The 22,506-nt window shown below is 36.8% G+C and overlaps 1 protein-coding gene across 3 annotated transcripts; it reads left to right on the top strand.

The window, feature by feature from the left end:
• Positions 1-8,801: 8,801 nt before the first annotated feature.
• Positions 8,802-21,874, top strand: prrx1b (paired related homeobox 1b). 3 transcript variants are annotated; one of them, XM_088927620.1, is made up of 5 exons: positions 8,802-9,627; positions 17,666-17,841; positions 18,763-18,944; positions 19,646-19,711; positions 20,129-21,874. In XM_088927620.1, the coding sequence occupies exons 1-5, from the start codon at positions 9,381-9,383 to the stop codon at positions 20,259-20,261; spliced, it is 804 nt and encodes a 267-aa protein (XP_088783746.1). In that variant the 5' UTR covers positions 8,802-9,380; the 3' UTR covers positions 20,262-21,874. The 3 variants fall into 3 exon arrangements, with proteins under 3 accessions (XP_088783746.1, XP_088783745.1, XP_088783744.1); XM_088927619.1 differs by having other exon boundaries at positions 19,646-19,707; positions 20,129-20,270; XM_088927618.1 differs by lacking the exon at positions 19,646-19,711.
• The last annotated feature ends 632 nt before the right edge of the window (positions 21,875-22,506 follow it).

Below are 22,506 nucleotides of genomic sequence, written 5' to 3'. Positions count from 1 at the left end.
TGCTGAAGGCCTTTCAGCTGATGTTATGCGTTTCAGTTTTTGTTTTGTTTTTTTGAAGGGTTTTGGGAAAATGTTTGTAATGCCAAGTCGACTTTCTTATTGAAGCCATCCAGCTATTTTGATGTAGGGTAAAGAAAATTAGTTGGGCAACTGATTTGGCAAATGATTATGAAGCTGGAGTCCGGTCCAAATGGTACCAACCATCACACATTTAACTTTTTTGTTAAATCTTATTGGGACTTCATTGCCAATAAATCTTGTGTGGGATTTACCATTTTTAGGAACCTGTTTTAGAAAGAACGAACAATTTGAATGTCAAGCGCAAGTGCACTAAGCATTTTATTTTATTTTTCGTAACAATATCATACCTTGACACCATATTTTGTTGTTTTATCAGTATTCCTTTAAGATGACAACATTCATATTCAGATTCTGTAAAGGCTGTTAAGAAGCCTTTACTGCGTAAACAATGTTAGAAAAGTTCGCGTAACAGTTTTTGCTCCGACAGGTAGATGTCGGATACTATTTGTCAGACGTTGTGAATGAGAGCCGCTGCTTTTTTAAACCAAGAATTTCCCATGCAAATGTAATAACCTAATTCCAAAACAATAACCATCAGCGGTCAACACAGAAATTGGTGAGATTAACAGCTTGATTGTAATGACTTGAATGTTCCTGGCTATAATAGAAACCATACGCAGCGTGGAGAGCGGTTGCATAGCTATAGCATAAATTAGGTATAAAGGTATACGATTTTGTAAAATGTAGGACTTCAGAGAACGGCTTTCCCCTCGCTTGCTGATTTATGTGGAGCCAGTCTCTCCAGACAGGTTGGAAAAGGCTCTGTAATCCGAGAAGTGAAAAGATGGTGAGATCAACTTTTACTGAAACTTCGTGCCTCGGGCCATGCATTACTTATACATTTTTTGACCTTGACACGCTGTGTATACGAAGTGAATTATATTAATTGGATTAACATAAATCATTAATAATTAGGCTGATTATTAACGTTTGGGATTTTAAAGGGGACACTATAGACTTTCTTAAGTGTTCTTTTGACTTGGCACCACGCATTCTCGAAGCGAAGTACATTATGCGATTGTTAATGTATGACATAGTATCTAGAAGATAGAGCATTCCGCCTGAACTTGGATAAAATTGTGTATTTCAATACGTCTGACTTTTTACATTCTCCCACACTGTTCAGGCTCAAACCTTTTACATTTATAAGCCTCTAATTATCTGCAAGATGAGGACCGGCAGGAAAATGTACCGTCGTATATCCATGTTTCAATTATTAATCAGGTCTTTTTGAATCGGTCAACGCTTAGCTGACAAAACGCACCACTATTGTCCAATGATTGATTTAGTATCCCAAATGAGACTAGAATTGAACAGACTGAATTTCTCCCATTTAGAGGAGAATTTATATAGTCTTAATGCAAATCCAAATATGAACTTTAATTTTAGTTAAGGCCATGCTAAGCTTAAGTAAAAAGTACGTTGTTTCCTTTTATGTTCAGGATGCAAATATGTGGGCCGAAATATGTATCATCTTACATATTTACGTTATAAAAATTCCTTTAGCAAGAACGCACATTTAAACTACCATAAAAACAAGACCTCTTTGAGTCCTACCACCGCGAAAGAGTCTAACCAATAGGGTCGTGACCGTGAATTAAGACTTTTAGAAAATTAGTGTGCACAGTGGTTGTAATTTAATGAGCTGTACTTAAGAATTATTAGTGACAAATTCAGTCGTTCTTCACTAGCGGTTAGATCACTCGTAAATAGTGTTGAGGTACTGTATTATGAGGAAAACAACCACTTTTTAAATTATTAGTTTTAATGCATATACATTACATTATACTTTATATATTTCATTACAAAAGGTAGCACAGTCGAAGGGCCTGTGAACTTAACCAAACACTGTCTCGCCTCCATCACTCAAAAATGATTACTTTGAAAATCACTCCATTAAATGATTAAGATTTATACACAAAAATGGCAAAATTATTGGGTACGATTAATTCGACTATTCCAAATCTATAAAAGGCCTCCAAATGGAAATACGATAGTAAGATCGAATGAATTAACCCAAAAGGTTTACATTTTTAAAAACAATCGGAAAGAAGCGTTTCGCTGTTAACGACAGAGGCCACGAATAAAATGACGTTCACCACGCTTGTGCAGTTAAACTGCCAAAAAAAACAAACCCTCGAATCGTAAAAGAAACGTGCGGTAGACTATATATTCAGCGTAAAGTGTAAACTTGAGGTTTAAATATTTGTTGTTTTTTTTTGTAAATGCAGTATTTCATTGCAGGATACATTTTTTGCTCTGTTAAACCCTTTTATAATGGAAGGTGGTCGCTGTAGATATTCTTTTTAAGAAGCTGTTTGATTTCAAATTATAATTACCTGTATATGTTGGTGTTATTGTCATCCTCACGACATACACTTTCACGTCATGGTAATGTTACTGTCGTTGTAAATTTTAGGTTACCAAATTGTGACACGTAAATAAGTGTCAATGTAAAAAAAAAAACTTTTTTGCACTGTTCGTGTTTTTTTCCGAATTAGAATTTAAAGCTGTTAGCGTAACTGGTGGATGAGCGTGCTGTGTTGCTGCCGAAAATGATATTTCCGAAATGACTTCTATTGATGACGTCAAATTTTTCGTTGTACCTTGATATTATTTCGTGCACATCCACGATATTTGTTTATCGTTTTATCGATTATTAAAAATGGTCATGTTCTAATCACTACTAAATATTATTTTAACTCGCTAGTCTTACTTTAAACCTTATAATTAATCTTATTCTTGTATCAATCCACTGGGAACTTAAACCCATCGCTGTTTTTAATAATATGGAAAAATTGAACCATTTTTACAATATTTTGCAATATACATTTAAATGAAATATTTAATTGTGAAAGCTAAGCTGGTAATTTCTTTATCTGTAAAGAGCAACAGCGGTGTGAATTTGCCTGACTCAGCACTAATTTTTGGCTTTAGGTTGAAGAAAAAGTGGACATTCTGTCCCTTGAGGTAGAGTCGAATACGAAGCCGGTCCGAGCAAAGAACGTCACTCTCAAACTTAAAAATTGCTTAGTTTCTATAGTTAGATATCTCTCAGAATTTTGTGACTTGTCTATTTTATTAATCAATTAACGTTTTACAAAATTACCAACCCATTTCTGTGTGGTATGACCCCCCCATACACACAGGTTTCAGGCGAATCAGTGCTGTCCAGTGACCCCTGGTGCTGATTAAAACAGCGCTCTGACCTCAGTCAGATTTTATTTCTGTAATGAGGATTAAAACGCTCTCTGTGCTTTCAGACTCTGTTTACTTGTTTATATACTCTGAACAGAAAAAAAAATATGCAATTGATTTCTTTAATTAGTCCAACCAAGGGATTTCTGGGCATAATTAACTGGACTTTAAAAATGCATGATTTTGATAGGCCTTATGTAGATCTATTTACAGTATATTTATCTCTCACGTTCTCACTCAGACACACATATACTCAAAACCTTCATTGAAATAAACTAGCAGGCACACAACTTTGTAGTAAAATAAACACACCGCGTTCACAAAAAAACCGTTGTTTTGTTAATGGTTGATATTAGGGACAAATTCTGTTGCCCATGTTTTAACGACATTCTTTTATTATTTTGTTCAGTTTTGCCTGTACTTAAAGTCTTTTGTTCTACCGAGCCAGACTTCAAAAGTGTCGAATTCAACAATATCGTGCAGGAATAGTGGGCATAATAAGCTTTTATCATGGTAACTGCTATATTTAGAAATAGATTAAATAGACACATACATCACCACTATCATAAAAGCCATTCTGTTGGACTTCGGAAATACTGGTCTCTTATCCAACTTTACTAAAATTCAACGAATAGCTGGCAAATTGAAATTTGCCCATACTTAGCGTTACTTAGGTACTATACTATTCCATTAAACTGAGACAATGTATTCTCTGTCTTACGTCTCTCTTTTTCCTTATATCATTTCAGTTGAACTGCGATGGGCTGCTAAACTCTAATAAAGCCTGCTTACAATACAGCTGCCTGTATTAATCTCTCTGTGTTCAACACTGTCTTCTGAACATTAATTACAATCTGCTTGTGGTGTCCCACATCAGATCAATCCGCTGTGAACTAAATGACACAGCCTGCACAGTTTACAAAGTTCGATAGATATGAGATTGATTTATCCTTATTCTGATCTGAAATGCCAACAAATTTGTGTCGCGACTGGTTTATTTGCATTAACAAACGCACCCTCTTAGTTTTAGAAAAAGAGGGGTAGATGTTTTTTTTTATCTCAGACACCTCGCATGTAATAGAAGAGCCAATATTTAAATGCTATCAAGAGGCTGGAGGTTTTGTATTAGCTATATGCCCTTTGGTCTAGAATAGCTTTAGCAGCAAGATGATACTGTCTTTCTGCCTTGTCTACTTAAGCACACATTGTCCCAAAAGGTAAATTAAGAGACTTTTAGTTCCATGTCTTTGTGAGCGCAACAGTTCAGACTCCATTAGTATAGACACCTGAATTTTCGGTTCTCACCCTTTGAGGAAAGTATCGACCTGAACAGTCGATAAACGTTTATTTGATAGCTATTATTGAAAGAAATATTCTCAAATCCAATGCACTTACTTGCCGAATACAGTATTCCCTTTTCGTTGCCTTGAAGAGATGGTTTTCTTGTATGGGTTTAGTCAGCTGTTTTTTAAATAATAAACTTAAGATTTGCTTTGTCACGGGGAAAAAATCGTGTTATTTTAGACCTCTTTAGACGTTTCTTACAAATAAAAAAAAAATTGGAAAAATATCTCTCCTTGATTTAATCAATACCTTAAATTATTCTCTTACATGTTTTCTCGAATCCGACAATCATGTGATGACAGCACAATCACCAGAAAATAATACTCGTTTACTTATTACAACTGATCTTACCATGGAGGACATAAGAGTATTGCATTAACTGCGCAGTTGTTTTTTATTTTACCTCTGATTCTTTCAATACGGAAAATAAAGGAGTTCTAAATATTACTGCGAAATATTGCAAGATGAAATATCATTGCACCAAACAAAAGCATTTCAATTAAGTTAAGTGATTCCTTTGATAACTGCTGATTTGTATTTATAAAGCCTCATTAATATTTTCAGGTGTTTGAGTAAAACAATATTATATCTACAACACGCTGAAATATGTAATATATGTAGTGAAATAGCACCCAGGCATTATTTATTGGTATGTATTTATTGGGTCAGTAGCTCGCATAACCTGATTTTTTGTGACACTCGCTAAAGCTTATTCAGATTTAAAAGGTTCGTAAAGGTTTAAGAGAATGCATTTATTTGAGAAATGTATATCATCGCTGTATAATAAACGTTTTATGAGCCTTGTGTTTTGGAATAAAAGTTCATAGCTCAAAGTAACATGCAAATAAAGGTTAGGTCACGTGTTCCAAGCCAAGCGTCCCTACACCTGTGTGTATATTCGATCAGTCAAAACAGTTTTCAGAGATTTCTTTTTAATATATTGTTCTCACAAAATTCGTATTATTGGTTCTTTTCTAAAGGCGACATTAGGAAAGCATAATTAGTCTTGTACCCCCCTAAAAGACCGAAATACAGCTATTATGAAAGTGCAATTTAGTGGTCAAAAATAATTCTAAATTAAGGAAAGGGGATAATAAATGTTGCTCTCCACACTTAAAGATTCATTAAAAATATTATCTCCAACACAATATTCCTCTTTTGGAAACATGGTGAAGAGTATTTCGCAGTGTCATTCTAAATTCCTAATTATGATCCATTCATTTCTAAGTTAAAATAAAACAATCCATAAAAATCCATCTTATAACTGGATGTTTTAACCAGTTCATCATGAATCACTCTTCTGCTGCTTTGTACATTTAGATATACCTTTATCGCATTTGTCGAATCCTTTTTTAAAAAAAACATTTATCATGTCAGAGTGGCAAACTAAGTTTCTCCTTTATTCTGTCAGTCATTGGTGTGTGGTGTATTTGTAGATAGGTGGATATTTTGCGACTAAGTGTGTGCAGTACTCGAGTCAAACCTCCTGAAAGAACGCCACCTAAAACAAAGAGATGTTTCTTGAGGATTTCTGAAAATCACTGAAGGAAGCAATGTTACTTTCATAGCAGAAGGAGTTTTGCAGATTTTATAGGAATAATGATAACTGCATTAATCAGAATAAAGTCACGTCTACATTTGTATGACTAACATAAACGAAGAAGCACTTTTCTTTCAACCCTGGTATAAAGTGCCGAAGATTTTTTTTTTTTACCGAAAGGTGGAATGAATATAATAACCGAAGATAATACAAGCTCGCATTATCTTCTAGAATGGCAAGTGTTTCATTACGCAAATTATCACTCGTTTTCAACTGAAAATTGAGCTAATCTTTTTATGCTGCTGAAGTGAAATGTCATTGTTATAGAGAAAGAACAAGAAAACCAATTAAACCGGTTAAATATTTGATTTTATTTTTAAAAATTATTTTTTTGAGAGACAATATCAGGACTGTGGTCAGAAGGTCCCTATTGAACTACACGTTCGCGATAAGGGTTTTCAAAACCGAGTTGGCAAAGTTATCATACAGTTTCGGACGTGTATGAAATTAAAAAGGGAAAGCAAATGCAAGATTTAAATAAATCATATCCCACAGAAAAGATTACAAATGTTACAATCTAATTGCAGATACGTTAAAATCTTAATGTTATTGTATAACTTAGTCATTATTTAAATTCCAACTTTCTTCTTTGTGTTGAGACTTCTCCTCAGATATCATAAAAATGCACTATAGCAGGCCTTTAAATTATGAGTTTGCCTGCCTAAGCCGCAAAGTTAAATCATACAGTAGTTCTGTCAGCCTTTCATTTAAACACATGGCTGTTTATATATGTAGGTTTAAGTAACTTTGTGGTACATAAACACGATGAACTTAAAAACATTCACCCTAATTGCAATTTTCACAGCAAGGTTCTGTTCTAGAAAAAACAAAACGGTGTTATTGCAAGATAAACAAATTAATATCGGAGATATCCTTAACTTATGATTTTCTCCATTTAAGGCTCAATTTGGGTTTTGGTTTTTCTGAAAACCTTCAATAGAACCTGCAAATAGCAGGTTTGGTTAGCGAAAGATTGATTTTATCGTCCCGTATGTTAACTTGTTTTTTTTTTTAGTTAAACCTATTCACTAGACAGCACGGATCCGTGACTTAAATTCGACTATGTGTCGCATTTTCTTCCTTCAAACGTGTTTAACGGTGCAGCTAAAATAAACATCCCCGTTCCTGAAAGGTACAATTAAAAAGCTCAGGCCAAAAGCTAGTTAATAAACTTCCTGCAGAGTTATTTGACGTTTCCTTCCTTGTCTTTTGGGCAAACGAGAAAAAGAAAGAAAACTTTCTCCGAACACATGGTAACAGGGTTTTGAATTTGGACAGACTTGTAGATGAAAAAGACAGACGTATTGTGCTGGCACCAACATGGGTGCTTAGGCTGAGAGGGGAAAGGAGATCTGGAGGAAAACTAATGATGAAAAAAAGTCTACTCCATCCCACCGCCTTAATTAAATGCATGGAAAGAACGAGAGAGGCACATCTGGTTTCAATCTGGATCTCTTTGATGGCATCAAGTGTTCTTTTCCCAGATCAGGGGCTGGAAGCTATAGGCTGTCTGTGGCAGCTCCGAGCTCAGTCTCCTGCCATTTGAACACATGGACCCCTTTTCTCTCCGTATGTCAAGACCCTCAAGTCAAAGCGCACGCAATCCTTGACTTTCAAGAGATTCTTTCACCTCTACCTTGGATAAACGACACGATACGCACGAAGGCGGCCCATTTCGACTGGCAGGAAAGCAGTTTCTCTAATTAGAATGCGGAGAAAGGGTGCGAGCGTACAGTATAATATACGTGGAAATTATTCCGTCCAGTTTTCTTTTACGCACGCGATGAGTATATAAAAAAGCAAAAAAAAAGTTTTGTACCCCTTTAGTGGGTTAATAGAATCGCGTCAAAGGCAGTTTGCATAATGACCACATTCCCTCCCCGCCATTATTACAATAGCAGTACTTTTCGAATTATGAATGTCAGAATCCCGTAATATTTAGTACGGGATATTCTATTGTACTGCAAAGCTTAGTAGTTGAATTTAAGAGCCTCCAAAAAAAAAAACCCAACATATTTATTTTCCTCTTCTATTTCGGTGCCGATCGAATCGAAGCTGTAGTGTACTGTGTTCTGCTCTAGCCTGAAGCGGAGAGCTGTAGAAACAGCAGGAAAGGAGAAAGTTGATTGAATTGGAAGTAGAATCCACCCAAAGTCTCACTGCAGCACTTATCAAAACATGCAAATTAGATTTTTTGACTAGGATCTAAAGCAAATCACGAGTTGTTAATTCCGTACGCAAATAATCATCGTGTTTGAAGTGGACGTAGTATCCTAGCTGTCAGATTCTCTTTGTTATATTTTAGTGCGAGATGGTAATTAGGTCTCCCTTACGAAATTCAGGGGCTCCTTGCCCGCCTCAGATGTTTGCCAAGGTTTCCTTAAGGTCCATAATCAGGGTGTTTTAGTGGTGATGGTGCGGCGTGTTGTGCAAGGGGAGGGGTGTCTTGTGATGGAGAGAGGGGGTCTGTAAAACGTCAGAAAGAGCACAAAGGCATTGCCACGTAATTACAGACTCCTATTAGGTCGATCTACCCTCCCAGGGGTCTCAAATTTTCATTTATTCCCCGCTCAGGCTCCCCCGGCATGCCAGTCTGTGCCTTTTGAAGTGCCAGAGAGCTCCTTGATCCAACCGAAAGAAGGACTCGCTCCAAAACGCAGCAGTACAGAGAGAGCCTTCTCCCATAAAGAGTGAACCGAGAAAGCTTACTCACATGTACATCTGTTAGACATCATCTTTTCTGTAACCTTTAGTCATTCATGCTTTCGAGTCAACAGGAGTGAACAGAAGAGCTTCCCCGAAGATGTTTTAAGATCCCCGGGCGAGGCGTTTCTTACCGAGTGGCGTGTGAGTGTACGGGAGATTGCTTGTGTGGACAGGGCACTGAAGGCAAGAGCTCTCTTGTTTACCAAACTGCAAAAAACACTCGCGTTGGGTCTGTGTTTCTACCCCTCGTGATCTGCAAGTTCAAGAAAACGCCGAGAGCATTTCAAAGCGTCATTCCATCTGGATCTGTACAACTTTGAGCTCTTGAGTGTTTTATTAAGAAACGAAACGGACTGATTGCTTGTTTTGGAGGTGCAGCTGGTGCTTTTTGTATGTGAGGAATTAATTTTGGGGGCTCATCTTATTATTACTTCGGTATTCTGTTTGCGTCATGACTTCTAGTTATGCACATGTAATGGACAGACAAGCTTCGATATCTAGCCGCTTGGAGAGTCCGATTACGGCTAATCTGGAAAATCTACAGGCTAAAAAGAACTTCTCAGTGAGTCACCTGTTGGACCTGGAGGAAGCAGGGGAGATGGTAGGCACACAATCGGAGGAGAGTGCCGGAGAAGCTGGCAGGAGTATGCTTGAGTCTCCGGGGCTGACGAGCGGGAGCGACACCACGCAGCAGGAAAGTAAGTGAGAAATGAACTCTCGGGGAATTATCAAGGGGTCTCGAGTTGTGATTAACACCTTAACTCAGAAAGGATTGTCACATTAGCACATCTATGTCAATTAGACGGCGCCAAATGTTCTGACATTTGTGAGTAAGACACAGGAGAAAAAATAAACACTCCATAGATTGTAGACCATACAAAAAGCTGTCTGTTTTCCATGGAGCTTGTGGTGGTTTGGTGGTTTGTGCATTACAAAACGTAAGAATACATACGTTTTTCATAGCGTGAACTGACCCGCTTGATATAGCTCTGCTTTTCTGTACTTTTAAGTAAACGCAGCGTACAGAGTTGGGAAACGTGGGGAACAGGCGACAATCAACAGTATAAGATCTTACAAGCTCATTCTGACGATACTTTATTCAGTTTGGATAATGTACTAGGCCAACAAGATGTAAACTACTTAGATGCTTGTTTTGATGGAATTTTGCTTTCAGAACGAATCGTAAATCCTGTTTAACTGGCTGCAATAGATCATATCTGGCGCAGGCATTTAAAAACTGGCCATTAATTTGCCATTAACACTTTGATGTCAATGGAGTGTAGCGATGTTAGTGGATAAGATCAGTGAGACCAACCAATCTTTGCACCAATAAACAAAACCAAAATAGGCACAGCGATAGTGAGCAAGAAAAGAAGGTGAAGTGCTTGCACCCTGTAGCATTTTAACGTTGCTTTGAATGACTTTTTTTGGCAATTCAGTCTCAAACGTACAATTTGTGTTTGAAAATATTTCACCCCTAAGCATGTAATGTACAGATCTAAGCTCAAGATTATAAGACAAATGAGATTCCAGAAAACTATGAATAACAGACTTGCTATGGTGCAGATCGGCATATTTAAAGAAACTTACTGTCTTTATACTTTAGTTTTGCTATAAACAATATAACACAGCGATTTCACAGACTGTCACGATTTAGGTGTTTCAGAAATAGCGTTTTTCTGTGAAGTAGATCAGACAAAAAATGATATGCAGATGAAGTATTTAAATTAATTTTCTTTGATATACGAACATGCGTTATTCTCTGGAACAGTTAGGAAAGATGGTCTGTCCTTTTCGTGGCAAAGACGTTTGCAGTGGAAAATAGGCTTTAAAATCGAGACAAATTTAGCGCGTTGGCGATGGAATGAGAACAGTCTACAGCGCTAAGCAAAATCTATAAGAACCAAACTAGCGCCATCAATTCACCGTTCTTTCACTTGTCAAACATTTCAGCAAACATAAACAGAATAATTTGTACCAATTACTGTACCTGCTGAATGACTGCACAATTAAAGTAGGGTTTACCAAGGCCAAGTGTTGTGTAGTCTAGGTTTCCAATAAAAAAAAATAACTTACCATTGAGGTAGACGTCTCGTTTGGAATCTTATTTCCATGTGTCAACTAGCTTTTAAACAGTTTCTTCTGGGTACATCATTAAATGTTCTGAAATATTTTCAGTAAAAAATAACGTTTTTGCAAAAGCATTTAACATTTTACAGAAAGAATTTTCTGTAAAGGATTTCCATTTTGTAAACAACGAGTATGGGTTTCCCCAACAGCTAAGGCAACTTAAAATAATAATGTTCAGACTTTTTATCTTTAAGAACAATCTAATGTCTTCGTGAGAGCGTGTACTTAACTACGTTGTTTTTAAGAAAAACCGTGAAACCCCTACGTTTTTTCTTGTGTGATGTATTTGTGGATTTATAGTTAGGCCTGCGTTCTGCACAATCTAGCCAGAATGCGCTGTTTGCTTTAAACATATAATCTTCAGACTTTCACAATCTTTAACTTAATAGGCGAGACAACTGAGGTACAAGTATTGGCTTCAAAATGGGAGCAACGCAGTGTGATTGGTAATGATAGGCAATTAACTGTTTTCTTCCATTACTTCAGGAGACGCGTGGGCATCTGTGTAATATTGTGAGACTCAATTATTTTAGCCGCGCGTCATTATTTATCTGCACACAGTATATTAGTTTATTTTAAGAACGTACAGATGTAACGTCACCAGAAAATACATTTGAAAATTTAAAGGATTATCATCAGTGTTCTCTCTTGTATGTTGTGTGCGATTTCTTTTCACGAAAGGATATGTCGAAATTCCTAACTTTAATGTTTTACTTTTAGGCGCACAACTGCCTGTTCGTTTGGTTATCTACAGTATTTATAGTTCTTTCTTTTTGTATAACATTCTTCAAGTAAATGTGTATACAGGGTCAATGTTTACGGACCCTGGAAATGTTTTAAGTTTTTATGCTGAATGAGAGGAAAGAAAAGATTACATTACGGTTATGAAATTGCGAATGACAGAAAGGGGAGTGTGTGAATCTTATAAATTACACAGCTCGAAATATTATATATTTGAACTCGGCCCATATATTGTGAATTAAACTTCTCTGTATCCTGTCCTGGGCTCACGTCAGTTTTACACTGACACTTCAAAGAAGGCAAGAAACACCCATCTGTCTACAGATTTAGTCAGTATCTCTGTCTAGGGGTAAACCTTTTTAATAGTCAAGCTCCTTGCTGGCCGATAACCCACCTATCACATATAAAAAACAACAACTTTGTTTTAGCCCACCTAAAAGTGTTGCAAGAAACTTTGTGTTGAAGAGGAAAAATCAATCAATAGCATTATTAGTAACAATATTAACACAGACACGTGGTAATAAAACATGCTGTTATTTGTTGATTTTAAGCCAGACATTCGGTTGTAATTGAACACAAATTGTGTTTTGTGTTTTTAACATTGTTTAACTGTGTTTTTAGTTTACAGGTTCAAATTTGTTGGGCAAAATAACTTATTAGATTAATGCAGTTTATTTGTTGATGATCATATTGGATAGGCTACACAACAAAGTTATTTAACGTCGAACTCGGACATTATTACATGTTTGTAAAACGCAGGAGCGCCAAAAGGCCTCCATTAATATTGTGCGCAACGAACCCTCTGAACCAAAGGCTATAAATTCTATTCGGTTTAGACGGAAGTCAAATGATTTAAAATTGTTCATTTGGTGATATAAGTTATGTGTAAAGGCACTGTCATATTGATCTTTTTTGCTGTTAAAATATTATTATTTGAGCTGTTTTAAAAATATGGATGTACACAAACCATAATTATTAAGCCGGTTATAGACTAAAGCGCTTTTATCTTAGTCTTAGGTTTTATGTTGTAATACGGGCTAATACGTTTTTTTAAAACTAAATTATAGATGAAATGTCAGTGTAAATATTTTTGAATTTCCTTCTTCTTTATTAGGTTTAAGATAGTAGGGTGGTGTACTGGCTGGTGCTCTGGACGTCGGACCTCTGTGGTCTTGGAGTCTAACTCCGTGTGAATTGTAGCTGTAGTACACATGAGCTTGGTGCCTTAGGTACCAGGTTATCAGTTAGATTCCTCCAATTGCTTGTTGTTGTGAGCGTTTGCTCTCCGTTCACATACCCAGTGAAGTAGTGGAATAATAAAAAAATAGTGTAATGACTAAATGAGGTAACAAGTTGCTTGGAGTCAACCAGTGTTAGGAAACACAACTTAATTTAAAAACACAACGTTTCTGTGTACCATATTCGTGGCAGACTTGGAAAAACCGATCGTGGTGTTATCGGATCATATCTGCATCTATTATATCATATCGACTTAAATATTTTATTATTTATCTTTGTCATTAAGCGAAAACGTAACTATGAGAGTAAGACTATTGAATCCTAGTTGTTCAGCATTTGTTTCTTAAGTTTTCTAAATTGACTACTGTAGACTAGCCATGCATGTTCCGTTACAAATTACTGATGTGGTTATGAGCTCTTGATTTATCAATCACGACATTTCGGGGCAGATCATTAACCAAAAACTGATATCTGAATAAGCTACCTGCTAAGCGATTGTGCAAAAAATGTCATGTGTTTTTTTTTTCTTTGGGTATTTTTTAAGGTCTCATTATCTTTTTCTATTTACAGTGGTCTAAATGTCACAATAAACACCATTCCTAAACATCAACATCGTTAATTGCGAGATATTGTGTGTATTTAAGGTGATATACATTCCGTAATGACTTGCTAGGATAAATGTAAGAGTCCGAATGTCGTTTACGATATGGCCTATTTCATATGTTTTCAGCAAAACGGGATGCCATGCAAGGTTTCTTAACAAATCAATTTTATTTTATTAATGCTGCAAAATCGAATGTTGGAAACACATCTTGTACGACATCACCACGTTTAAGAAGATGAGCGTTAAGGTGATACCGGAAATGTAGCTTCATACTTGTCCTAGGCAAGAACAATTAAAGTAATATAATTATTGTTATTGCTGTGTAGTTCGGCCGCACATTACAAGGTAAAACTAAAGCGAATGCGGAGCTAAAGGAGGAGGGGCGGAAGAGGACGCCATCCTCATCCTCTTTCATCTTTGGTTTGTGATAAAGAGCCTTCGAGTTCAGAGCTGACCAATCCATCAAGGAGAGACTTTTCCTCTCTTCTCTGAAGTTTTATGGGAGTGATTTTAGGAGTGATTGATGTGAGTCAGGAGTGTGTCTGTGGCAGGACTGAGATTCTCTTGAGATTTGAAGTCTGGAGAGATTTAAGAAAACGTCTTCGCTCCACTTTAGAGTGCTCTTCCACAACATTGTTAAACAGCCGGGTAGGACATAAAGTATTAAAGAGAAGACACGTCTTTGTGGACGTTGATACATTCTTAGAAGAAAGACCTTCAACATCTTTGTCATCATGATCTAATTAGCTATGTGTTATCTTTCAATAATAATAATAATAATAATAATAATTTTACTTAATTGCGAAGTCTAGCAAACATAATATTGTACTACTCTTGTTTTTTGGGGGGGAGAATAAAAAACTTTTCAGATCAATTATTGATCTAACCATAAAGACTCAGATGCTATGAAATATTTGAAAATAAAAATTGAACCGCGAGAATACAATCGGCGCGGTTCTGGAAATTCTGAAGGAACAACTGAGCCGGATAGAGAAATTAATGTACAGTTTATAGGCTACACGCAGGTGTGTCCAGTTCTGAACATGCAGGGCCGGTGTTTCTGCGGATTTTGAAGTGATCTCCAAAGCCGCAGCTGGTGAAGAGCTCGGAGAAGATGTTAAATTGGTCCGGTAAAGTCAGTAAGCAACTGGTTTAGCTCAATACAATTCCTCAGACCCACAAACCCGCACCGGCCCTCCAGGATCACAACTGGGTAACCCTGGGCTACAGTGTATTCATGCTGTGATATTTTAAGTAGGCCTACCATCTAATGTGGGAATAGCTGAAACACGAATGGTCTATTACATTTTTTTTACTGGATTTAGTGGTTTTTCGTTCATCATCTTGAAAGGGGTAATATACAGTAATCGTAACCTGATAAACATTTCAAATTCAAGCAATATAAATTAGATTATTTTACTTTTTCATAGCTTTTCAATGAGGGTGGTTACATGTCAGTGCGTTATTGATTCAAAAAAACTTTGAAGGATACCAAATGAAGCCTATCATGAATTATTATAATACTTTTTTATTGAACTAGATATTTAACTCGTAGGATAATCGGCGGGTGTTTAATTTTTTATTTTAATTTAGGTTATATTATTTGTGAATAAATAGTATGTAAATATCAAAAACGCTAGACAAATAGCCTTTTATCCGTTTTCCACTGAAATTAATCTTGAAGTTATTTTTTTTAGTGCTAGGTGTACTTAAAACAATATAATTTCTTAATTCAGCTTAATTACAAAGAGACTCAAACCGCTGCATAACACACTTCAAAATGTATACTGGAGAGGTAAACTGGAGAGGAGCTTCACACGAACACCTAAGCATGTTGGGTTATCAGAGATGATAGAAAAAACCTTAAAAATCCTCATTTGTAAATGATTCATATATGGCAAAATTGCAATCCCCCCCCCCCCCCCGTTAAATGCACATGAAGGAATTCACTGGATTTTTGTTCTTTGGACAACCTAACAAAAAGGTTACGGAAGCAAAAATTAATTGTACAAGTTTATAACTTTGCATTTGAAATGTCTAGAGCGAGTGACCCAGTTCTGACTCCTGGTTTGTTGGTTTTTACAATCTCACCTTCAGCTTTTTCGTTGATCAGTGGTGGAAGGGAAGGAGAGTGTTCTGTCAGCTTGCATTGACATGATTTACAGCAACGTTAAAATAAAGTAATGAACAAATACTTCCCCATGAATGCCGTGTCACAAACTTGGTATCAAACCATTTCGATGTTTGTCCTGAAGTGTAAAGTAATTCCTTCCACTGGCCAAAACTGGTTCGTAAGGAGTTTCACACATACCTAATATGCACAAATATGCAGTTACTAGCTTTCCTGCTTTTCATCAGAATAATGCTGCATAACTAGTTTAAGATAGCATCACGTAAAAAAAAAGATTTTAAGTTGCATAAGCATTTCATGTTTCATTTGACAGCACAGCTGGGGAAAATGAAGGTTCAAAAACATCAACAGGGAGGCAGAACTCAAACAAGTTCCATTATCAATTTGCATAGCTGTCCTGGCAATGTGTTTTGCTGTAAGAAATTGTGCTGCTTGATGAAACCTCCCAGAAAGGGCCAAATCTTTGGAAACACTTGATCTTTGTTGCACAACATCAACCATGTTCTAAAAAACAGAAAATGGGGCTGTGGTTATTAAAAAAAGTGGGTGGGCGGGGGTACTGGAATCTCTATTGTTTTTCATGTTTTGTGTTAATATAATTATTGATTGCTATTATATACCTATAAATGCTTTGGTATAATCATGTATTTTAGGTGATAAAGTCACACTGTTTCATTTAGCAAAGGTTTAGCAAAAGTATAACTATTTAAAGCCGGCGTAGAGAACACATTTAACTGCTTCACTTCTCAATAGGGAAACAAGTTACTTTCTCAGGTATTTATAACTTGTAATGTCTATAATTGTAATCCTTTAATGTTTGGAATTATATACTTCTGCTCCTTCACAAAATGCCTTTACAACTGGTCTTTATGTGGTAAGGGGGGCCTGCAGTCTTAGTTGTTATAAGTGTATGAACTATAACTGGTAGATGTGTTTTTTTATTGTGAGTATCGTAGATGAAAATATGGTTTGAAATGTAATTCATAACTATCTGGCAAACTGAAGTTGACGTTTCCCTTAAGTGATACATTTTAATCAGTCAGTAAACTAAATAAGTTTAAAAAATATGAACAATGGTGATACATAACCAATTGCTTTGTTATCCAATTGTTTCTTTAGTATTATAACTCTTCAACTCACTGTGGCCTTGAACTTTATTGTAGGTGTACAAAACACTGGAAAACAGTAAATAGCATGCCAGTCACATTAAAAAGCCACAATGAAAGAAAAGGAACACATGGTTATTAAAACAGCTTTTCTTATAAATTAAATGTTTTTGCAAACACGAGCAAGTGCATTGTTATTCTTTTGATAAAATGCTGACTTTTGTATTGAAGGTGGAAGACGCAGTAAGCTAAGGAATAATACATTTTCTTCCTAATAAACATAATGAGTCAACTAGTTACTTTCAATTACAGTTGTTATCATGCTGTACTCTCTTACGAAAGGTATGAATTTTCATTTGGAAAAGTTTTTTTTTGTCAAATTAGTCTGTAGTACTATGCAATGTGAACATCACAACTTGTCACTTACTTTAAATGTTAAGTTTTTATGCACGACATACAAGAAGGAACTAATAGTAGATGACAATTAACCACAAGAGTTCTAGGCAATAGCACATCAAGGTCAAAGAAGAATAGAAATGATACCAAAGTTAAAATATGTTGGAATAAAGGAACAGGAAGGAGATAATGGAGTTGTATGGTCAGCTAGTGAACAATCTGAAGATTAGGTTATCTAAATCACAGAATTATTACTGCTAGCACTGAGTATTAAAACAATAAGTGCTGTAGTTAGCGAGTTTGAATGATGGAAAAAACATTAAAAGGCTTCTCTTTTCCTTCATCTGGGCAGTTTGTAATGCAGACAGTTTGCCTCTGTCTCTGTCTAGATGATCAGCTGAACGCAGAGGAGAAGAAGAAGAGAAAACAGCGACGAAACAGGACCACCTTCAACAGCGGCCAGCTGCAGGCTCTGGAGAGGGTGTTCGAACGGACACACTACCCTGACGCATTCGTACGCGAAGACTTAGCTCGCAGAGTGAATCTTACTGAGGCTCGGGTCCAGGTAATGTACAGTATGCACAGGACTCGTCAAGCCATTAAAGAAGCTTGTTTGTCAGATACCTCCTCCATCTGAAGTCGGTTACAGAATTAAAACAGTTGTCAAGTTATTTTCTGGATCCGATGCTGTTCCCGGACTACGATATAAAATATAGATCTTGTTAAACCTATATATGTATACCTTGTGTGGTTTGTTTAAAACTAAAACTAGTTAAAAACAAACCATAAGATTTGGTCTGACTATCACTAGAGTTGCTGATCTTCTCAGAATGACTGCATTGTTACAACATTGCATTACCTAATATTAAAATACTGTTATCCACAGGGATGCTGTTGAAAAAGGGCTATGATTTTGTTTTTTAAAAGTGTTGTTCCATTTTTAAAATCCTTGTTTATTGGAATTTTACAATGCAGTGTTCACTCTGCACACAGCAATACTAAGAAACGTCTCACTACGCCTTCGCACCAGTAAAAGATGTTGGAGTTGAGTCACTTAATATACTGGAGTTTTGTTCTTTGAAAAAAAGGCATTGGTACCCAATGGAGGAGCAGAAAAGCTTTACATTTGTCTCTGTGTTCTTGTGTATTCTTGTAAGACACTTAGGTTTCATTGCGTGTGACGTTTGTGTATAAATGTTGTAAACATTTTGTATTTGCTGTAAGTAGAGGGTGTGGCTAGGAGCACACCAACATATTTCTATTATCAAATGAATTTTCTTTTCAAAGGAGTTTAAATAGACAGAAGTCTGTCCATTGTTCTAAATTTTCCATCCAGGATTGATCGTCTCTGTCTGTGAGTCAGTGCCCCTGTCCCATCCAATGAATATTTGCACATTTTTGCAGCAAGTATGTACTGTATTTGCTTCTTCTCCCAGCTTGATGGTAACAGTGTGCTGTTGGCCTGCTCCTGCCGAATGTTTTCCAGGTGTGGTTTCAGAACAGAAGAGCTAAGTTCCGTAGGAACGAGAGGGCCATGCTCGCCAGTAAAAACGCCTCTCTCCTGAAGACCTACTCTGGGGATGTGACAGCCGTGGAGCAGCCTATTGTACCTCGTCCAGCCCCGAGACCCAATGACTACCTGTCCTGGGGTCCCACCTCACCCTACAGGTAACACCAGCACTCTGTGATTTACAATGTGCAGCTGGAAAAACCCACCGTCAGCTGTCTCTAGTTTGTTATTTCCAAATCCCTCCTCCTTATCTTTCTTGTCCCTTTATGTCATTCTTTGCCTCCTGTTCTGTTTATTTTACAGCCCTGGGAACTACCTCTGCTTAGCTCACACAAAGTTTAGTTTCGCCTCGGTTATCATCCGTCTTTGTCTGTCACTCCCTCTCTTCCAGTTTTTTTCTCCTGCCTTCCCAATTAATGCTGAAAATCTGAACGTAACATGGAAAAGGGACTTTATCTTCAAGGTTTTAGACATCTCCGTGACCCTCTCAGACAACCTGACTTATTAAAAAATATATGTTTTTGCTGGCTCCAACAAACCTGATTTCTATGTAAGCTAACAATCAATGCGATTAAAAATGTATTTTGGGCAGGATTTTGTGTGACACTGGTAACGTTTGTTTGAATTTTAAATTCCTCGTGGAAATCAAAAGAAGATACAGAATAGTATAGAGTTGCTTTGGAAAAGCTGTTTCTGAAGCAGTTAAGAATTTGTCAGTTGATTATATTTTTTTGGCACAACTACGTTCTACTTTTTTTCACATGACCAGAAACACAAAAAGGGCGTGTGAAGCCATTAAAAAAAAGTGAATGCAGGCATAACACCGCCATCATATGCTTACGATTTATATATTTTTAAGCTGGTATCCAAGTCCGGAAGGAGTGCCAGTGCGAGTATCACAGAAAATGCTGCCTTCAGAATGCAAGTACTTTTTGATTTTATTGATTGTTCTTCTGTGTTTGTTTTTTATTTCAATCCACCCCAGAGGTGTACGAAGGAGAAAATGTAGCTGCTTGATTGTAAAAGGAGGGTTCCCTTCTTTATCTGTATCTATATTTAGTACAGTAAACTCTCCCCTGTTTACTCTGGTGAAACCATTTAGTCCAGAAAGGCAACATCCTTATGGAGTAAAGATTCCTGTTGCACTTGCAGGGAAATATTCATTCTTGAAATCTCATACATGTATAATACATGTTTAATGCATGTATACAACCCAGGTCTTTTCATGAAATGTACGTTTTATTCAACGATATTCAGAGCGCTCTTCAGACACTTGCCTTCTGTTTTAGCGCAGACTTTTTTCATATGAATAAATTTGTGTTGTTGTTTCTGATCCCTTCAGTGCCATGGCTACCTACCCACCCACATGCGCCAACACCAATACCACCCAGGGAATGAACATGGCAAATAGCATCGCTAACCTCCGCCTGAAAGCAAAGGAGTACAGCTTAAACCAGGTGCCCACAGTCAACTGATGAGACCGAGAAACGTTTTGGCACCAAGGGACTATTGCTCCACCAGTTTTCACAGAGAAGATGCTCCCCTGTACTTGCCCAGCGCACAACCCAGTTTGAGGCTGTGTAAAGAAATAACATCTCTTGGGAATTACAATCAGATATTCCTCTTCCTGGTGTGCTTTTTTTCTATTGATGACATTTTTGTTTCAGATGTTAGAACCCATGGGACGATGAGAGACTGAACAGAATGTGAAACAATTGAAAACAACATGGTTATTCGATGAAAGATCAAAGTCTGTCCAACTTAGACATCAAAAATCCTGGATGCTGTATTTTGTTTTATAAATCTGGAAAGAACGTTAGCAACACATCTATTTTTTTTCCGAGCCTAGCCATGGTTCTTTTTTCACGTTCACCAAGGGAACAATTCCAGTCCTCACCTTAGTCAGCAGTGCCCGATGATTTAGCATTTTTGAGCATTTTTCGGAGACTTTAAATGGAAACTCTCACAGCCTTTCCTCTGCATCTCCCGCCTATCCCGTTGTCTGCTCTCACCTCCCTTTGGATTAAAATATCTGACAAACATTACGAAATACACATGGGGCGCCCTCGGTGTTGAGAAGAACAATACAAAAGGATGATTTGTTTAAAAATATAGACTGGGAAATTTATAAACATTTTATATTGCTATTATTTTTATTTCATTTTTTCCATTTTATACCACTGACAAACAGATGCATTTTGAAATATATCATGTACATTATGCAGGCAAGCTTGTAACTCTGTTTGAGCAAACTAAAAAAAAATACTTTCTTTTGAACATGAGATCCAATTGCTGTTTCTCTTTGTATACGTCTTTATTTGTAACTGATTTTAAATTTTCAGTACAATAAAATATGCAGTTCAAGCAATGTAGTTAAACCGTATTACACAGCTTCTAACTGGAGATGATCTTCAGTGAGAGGGAAACTTGCTGGCTTTGAAGTTTAGGTTATATCAAATTTTTTTTTTCTGTCGGCATAGAATGGTTTGTTGCTCTGTGTGTTCTGATTATTCACATTTAAATGCAACATCTCTACATGGGACTGTTGCTGGCAACAGTGATATGATGTGAGTGCAAATGAACCATAAAAACAAAGGTTTTGCTGTTTTTTGTATAGCAATACAACAGTGCAGAAAAACACCATTACGAATAAATATTTCCACAAATGATGTTTTTTTTTATTTTATTTTAGGAACAACGACTTAGAGGCCGAAAAGAATTTAATGGCCGAAAAAAAATGAATTTTAATTGCCTTCTCAATTAGAAAGTGAGCAACCTGTAAATTTAGCAGAAGATTTACACTAAAGCACAAGTTAGCGTGTCTGTCTGAGAACTGCCACCCTCTAAAAACAACTAAGTGTTTCAATGTAAAGACAAAATGAACTGTATACAAGAGAGATCTGCCAAGCACATCTGAAGCAGCCTTACACCCTGTTTCCAAACTCCAACCACATTTCACCCCTTTCTGAAGAATTGATCTTTTTACACTAAATTATTTTAGATAAATAGGGTATTTCCTTTATGTGTGTGTACATGTGGGCACATATAGGGCTATGTGTACTGTTGTGTGTAAGAATGACTTTTTAACTGCTAGATGGAGTTCATATTTACCTTGGACGCTGGTTCAAATAAAAACTGTAATGATTTAGGAAAGAAAACTGTCATGGAATTTGTGCAAATACTGTAAAAGTGTTTTACTACCCCAAGATGGACTCTCTTGTGGCTATGGGCTTACTGAATCCACCTAGCTGTCCCAGGTCAAGCTTTTACAGATTTCGCTGAATGGAAATATTTATTTTAAAAACAACATTTTTATGATGCAGGAAATCCTTATTTCTTTTAAGTGGACCCTGTGGCCTCATTTGGTTTAAATGCCTCTGTAGTGTTATTTCTGCCTAACGTTCTCCTGATATTGCCACTTGCCTGTGACAGTTCATGCTTTCCTCAAACACCCTGATGTGAGCTGCTTGATGTTGTAAGCCGGCAGGGGAATTTGGTCTCCCTCTGCTTCATCTGGTCCTTGAAATGTTGGAGCAGCTGATCTCTTCAGTGGGCTTTGATCTCTGACTTGTATAACGTTCCCACTTGTCAGTTGCGTCTTGCCTTTTCTTGATAAGCATCCCTATAAAAGTTTTTGTTCCAATTACTACTTAAGCAGGAATACATGTTCTGTTGGGAATGATGCAGCGAGTATGTTTATCCAACATGCAGAATGGCTGA

This window comes from Atractosteus spatula, chromosome 11 (assembly GCF_055471065.1).
Source record: "Atractosteus spatula isolate fAtrSpa1 chromosome 11, fAtrSpa1.hap1, whole genome shotgun sequence".
Lineage (NCBI taxonomy): Eukaryota > Metazoa > Chordata > Actinopteri > Semionotiformes > Lepisosteidae > Atractosteus > Atractosteus spatula.
Note: the sequence above shows the minus strand (reverse complement) of the source record. Positions and strands in the feature narration are given on the sequence as shown.

Bases quoted from the DNA above. Each gene is read 5' to 3' on its own strand.
- prrx1b (XM_088927620.1), top strand. From the start codon at position 9,381: ATGACTTCTAGTTATGCACATGTAATGGACAGACAAGCTTCGATATCT. The intron at 17,842-18,762 runs GTAATGTACAGT...AATGTTTTCCAG, and splicing joins TTACTGAGGCTCGGGTCCAG to GTGTGGTTTCAGAACAGAAG. The intron at 18,945-19,645 runs GTAACACCAGCA...TATATTTTTAAG, and splicing joins GGTCCCACCTCACCCTACAG to CTGGTATCCAAGTCCGGAAG.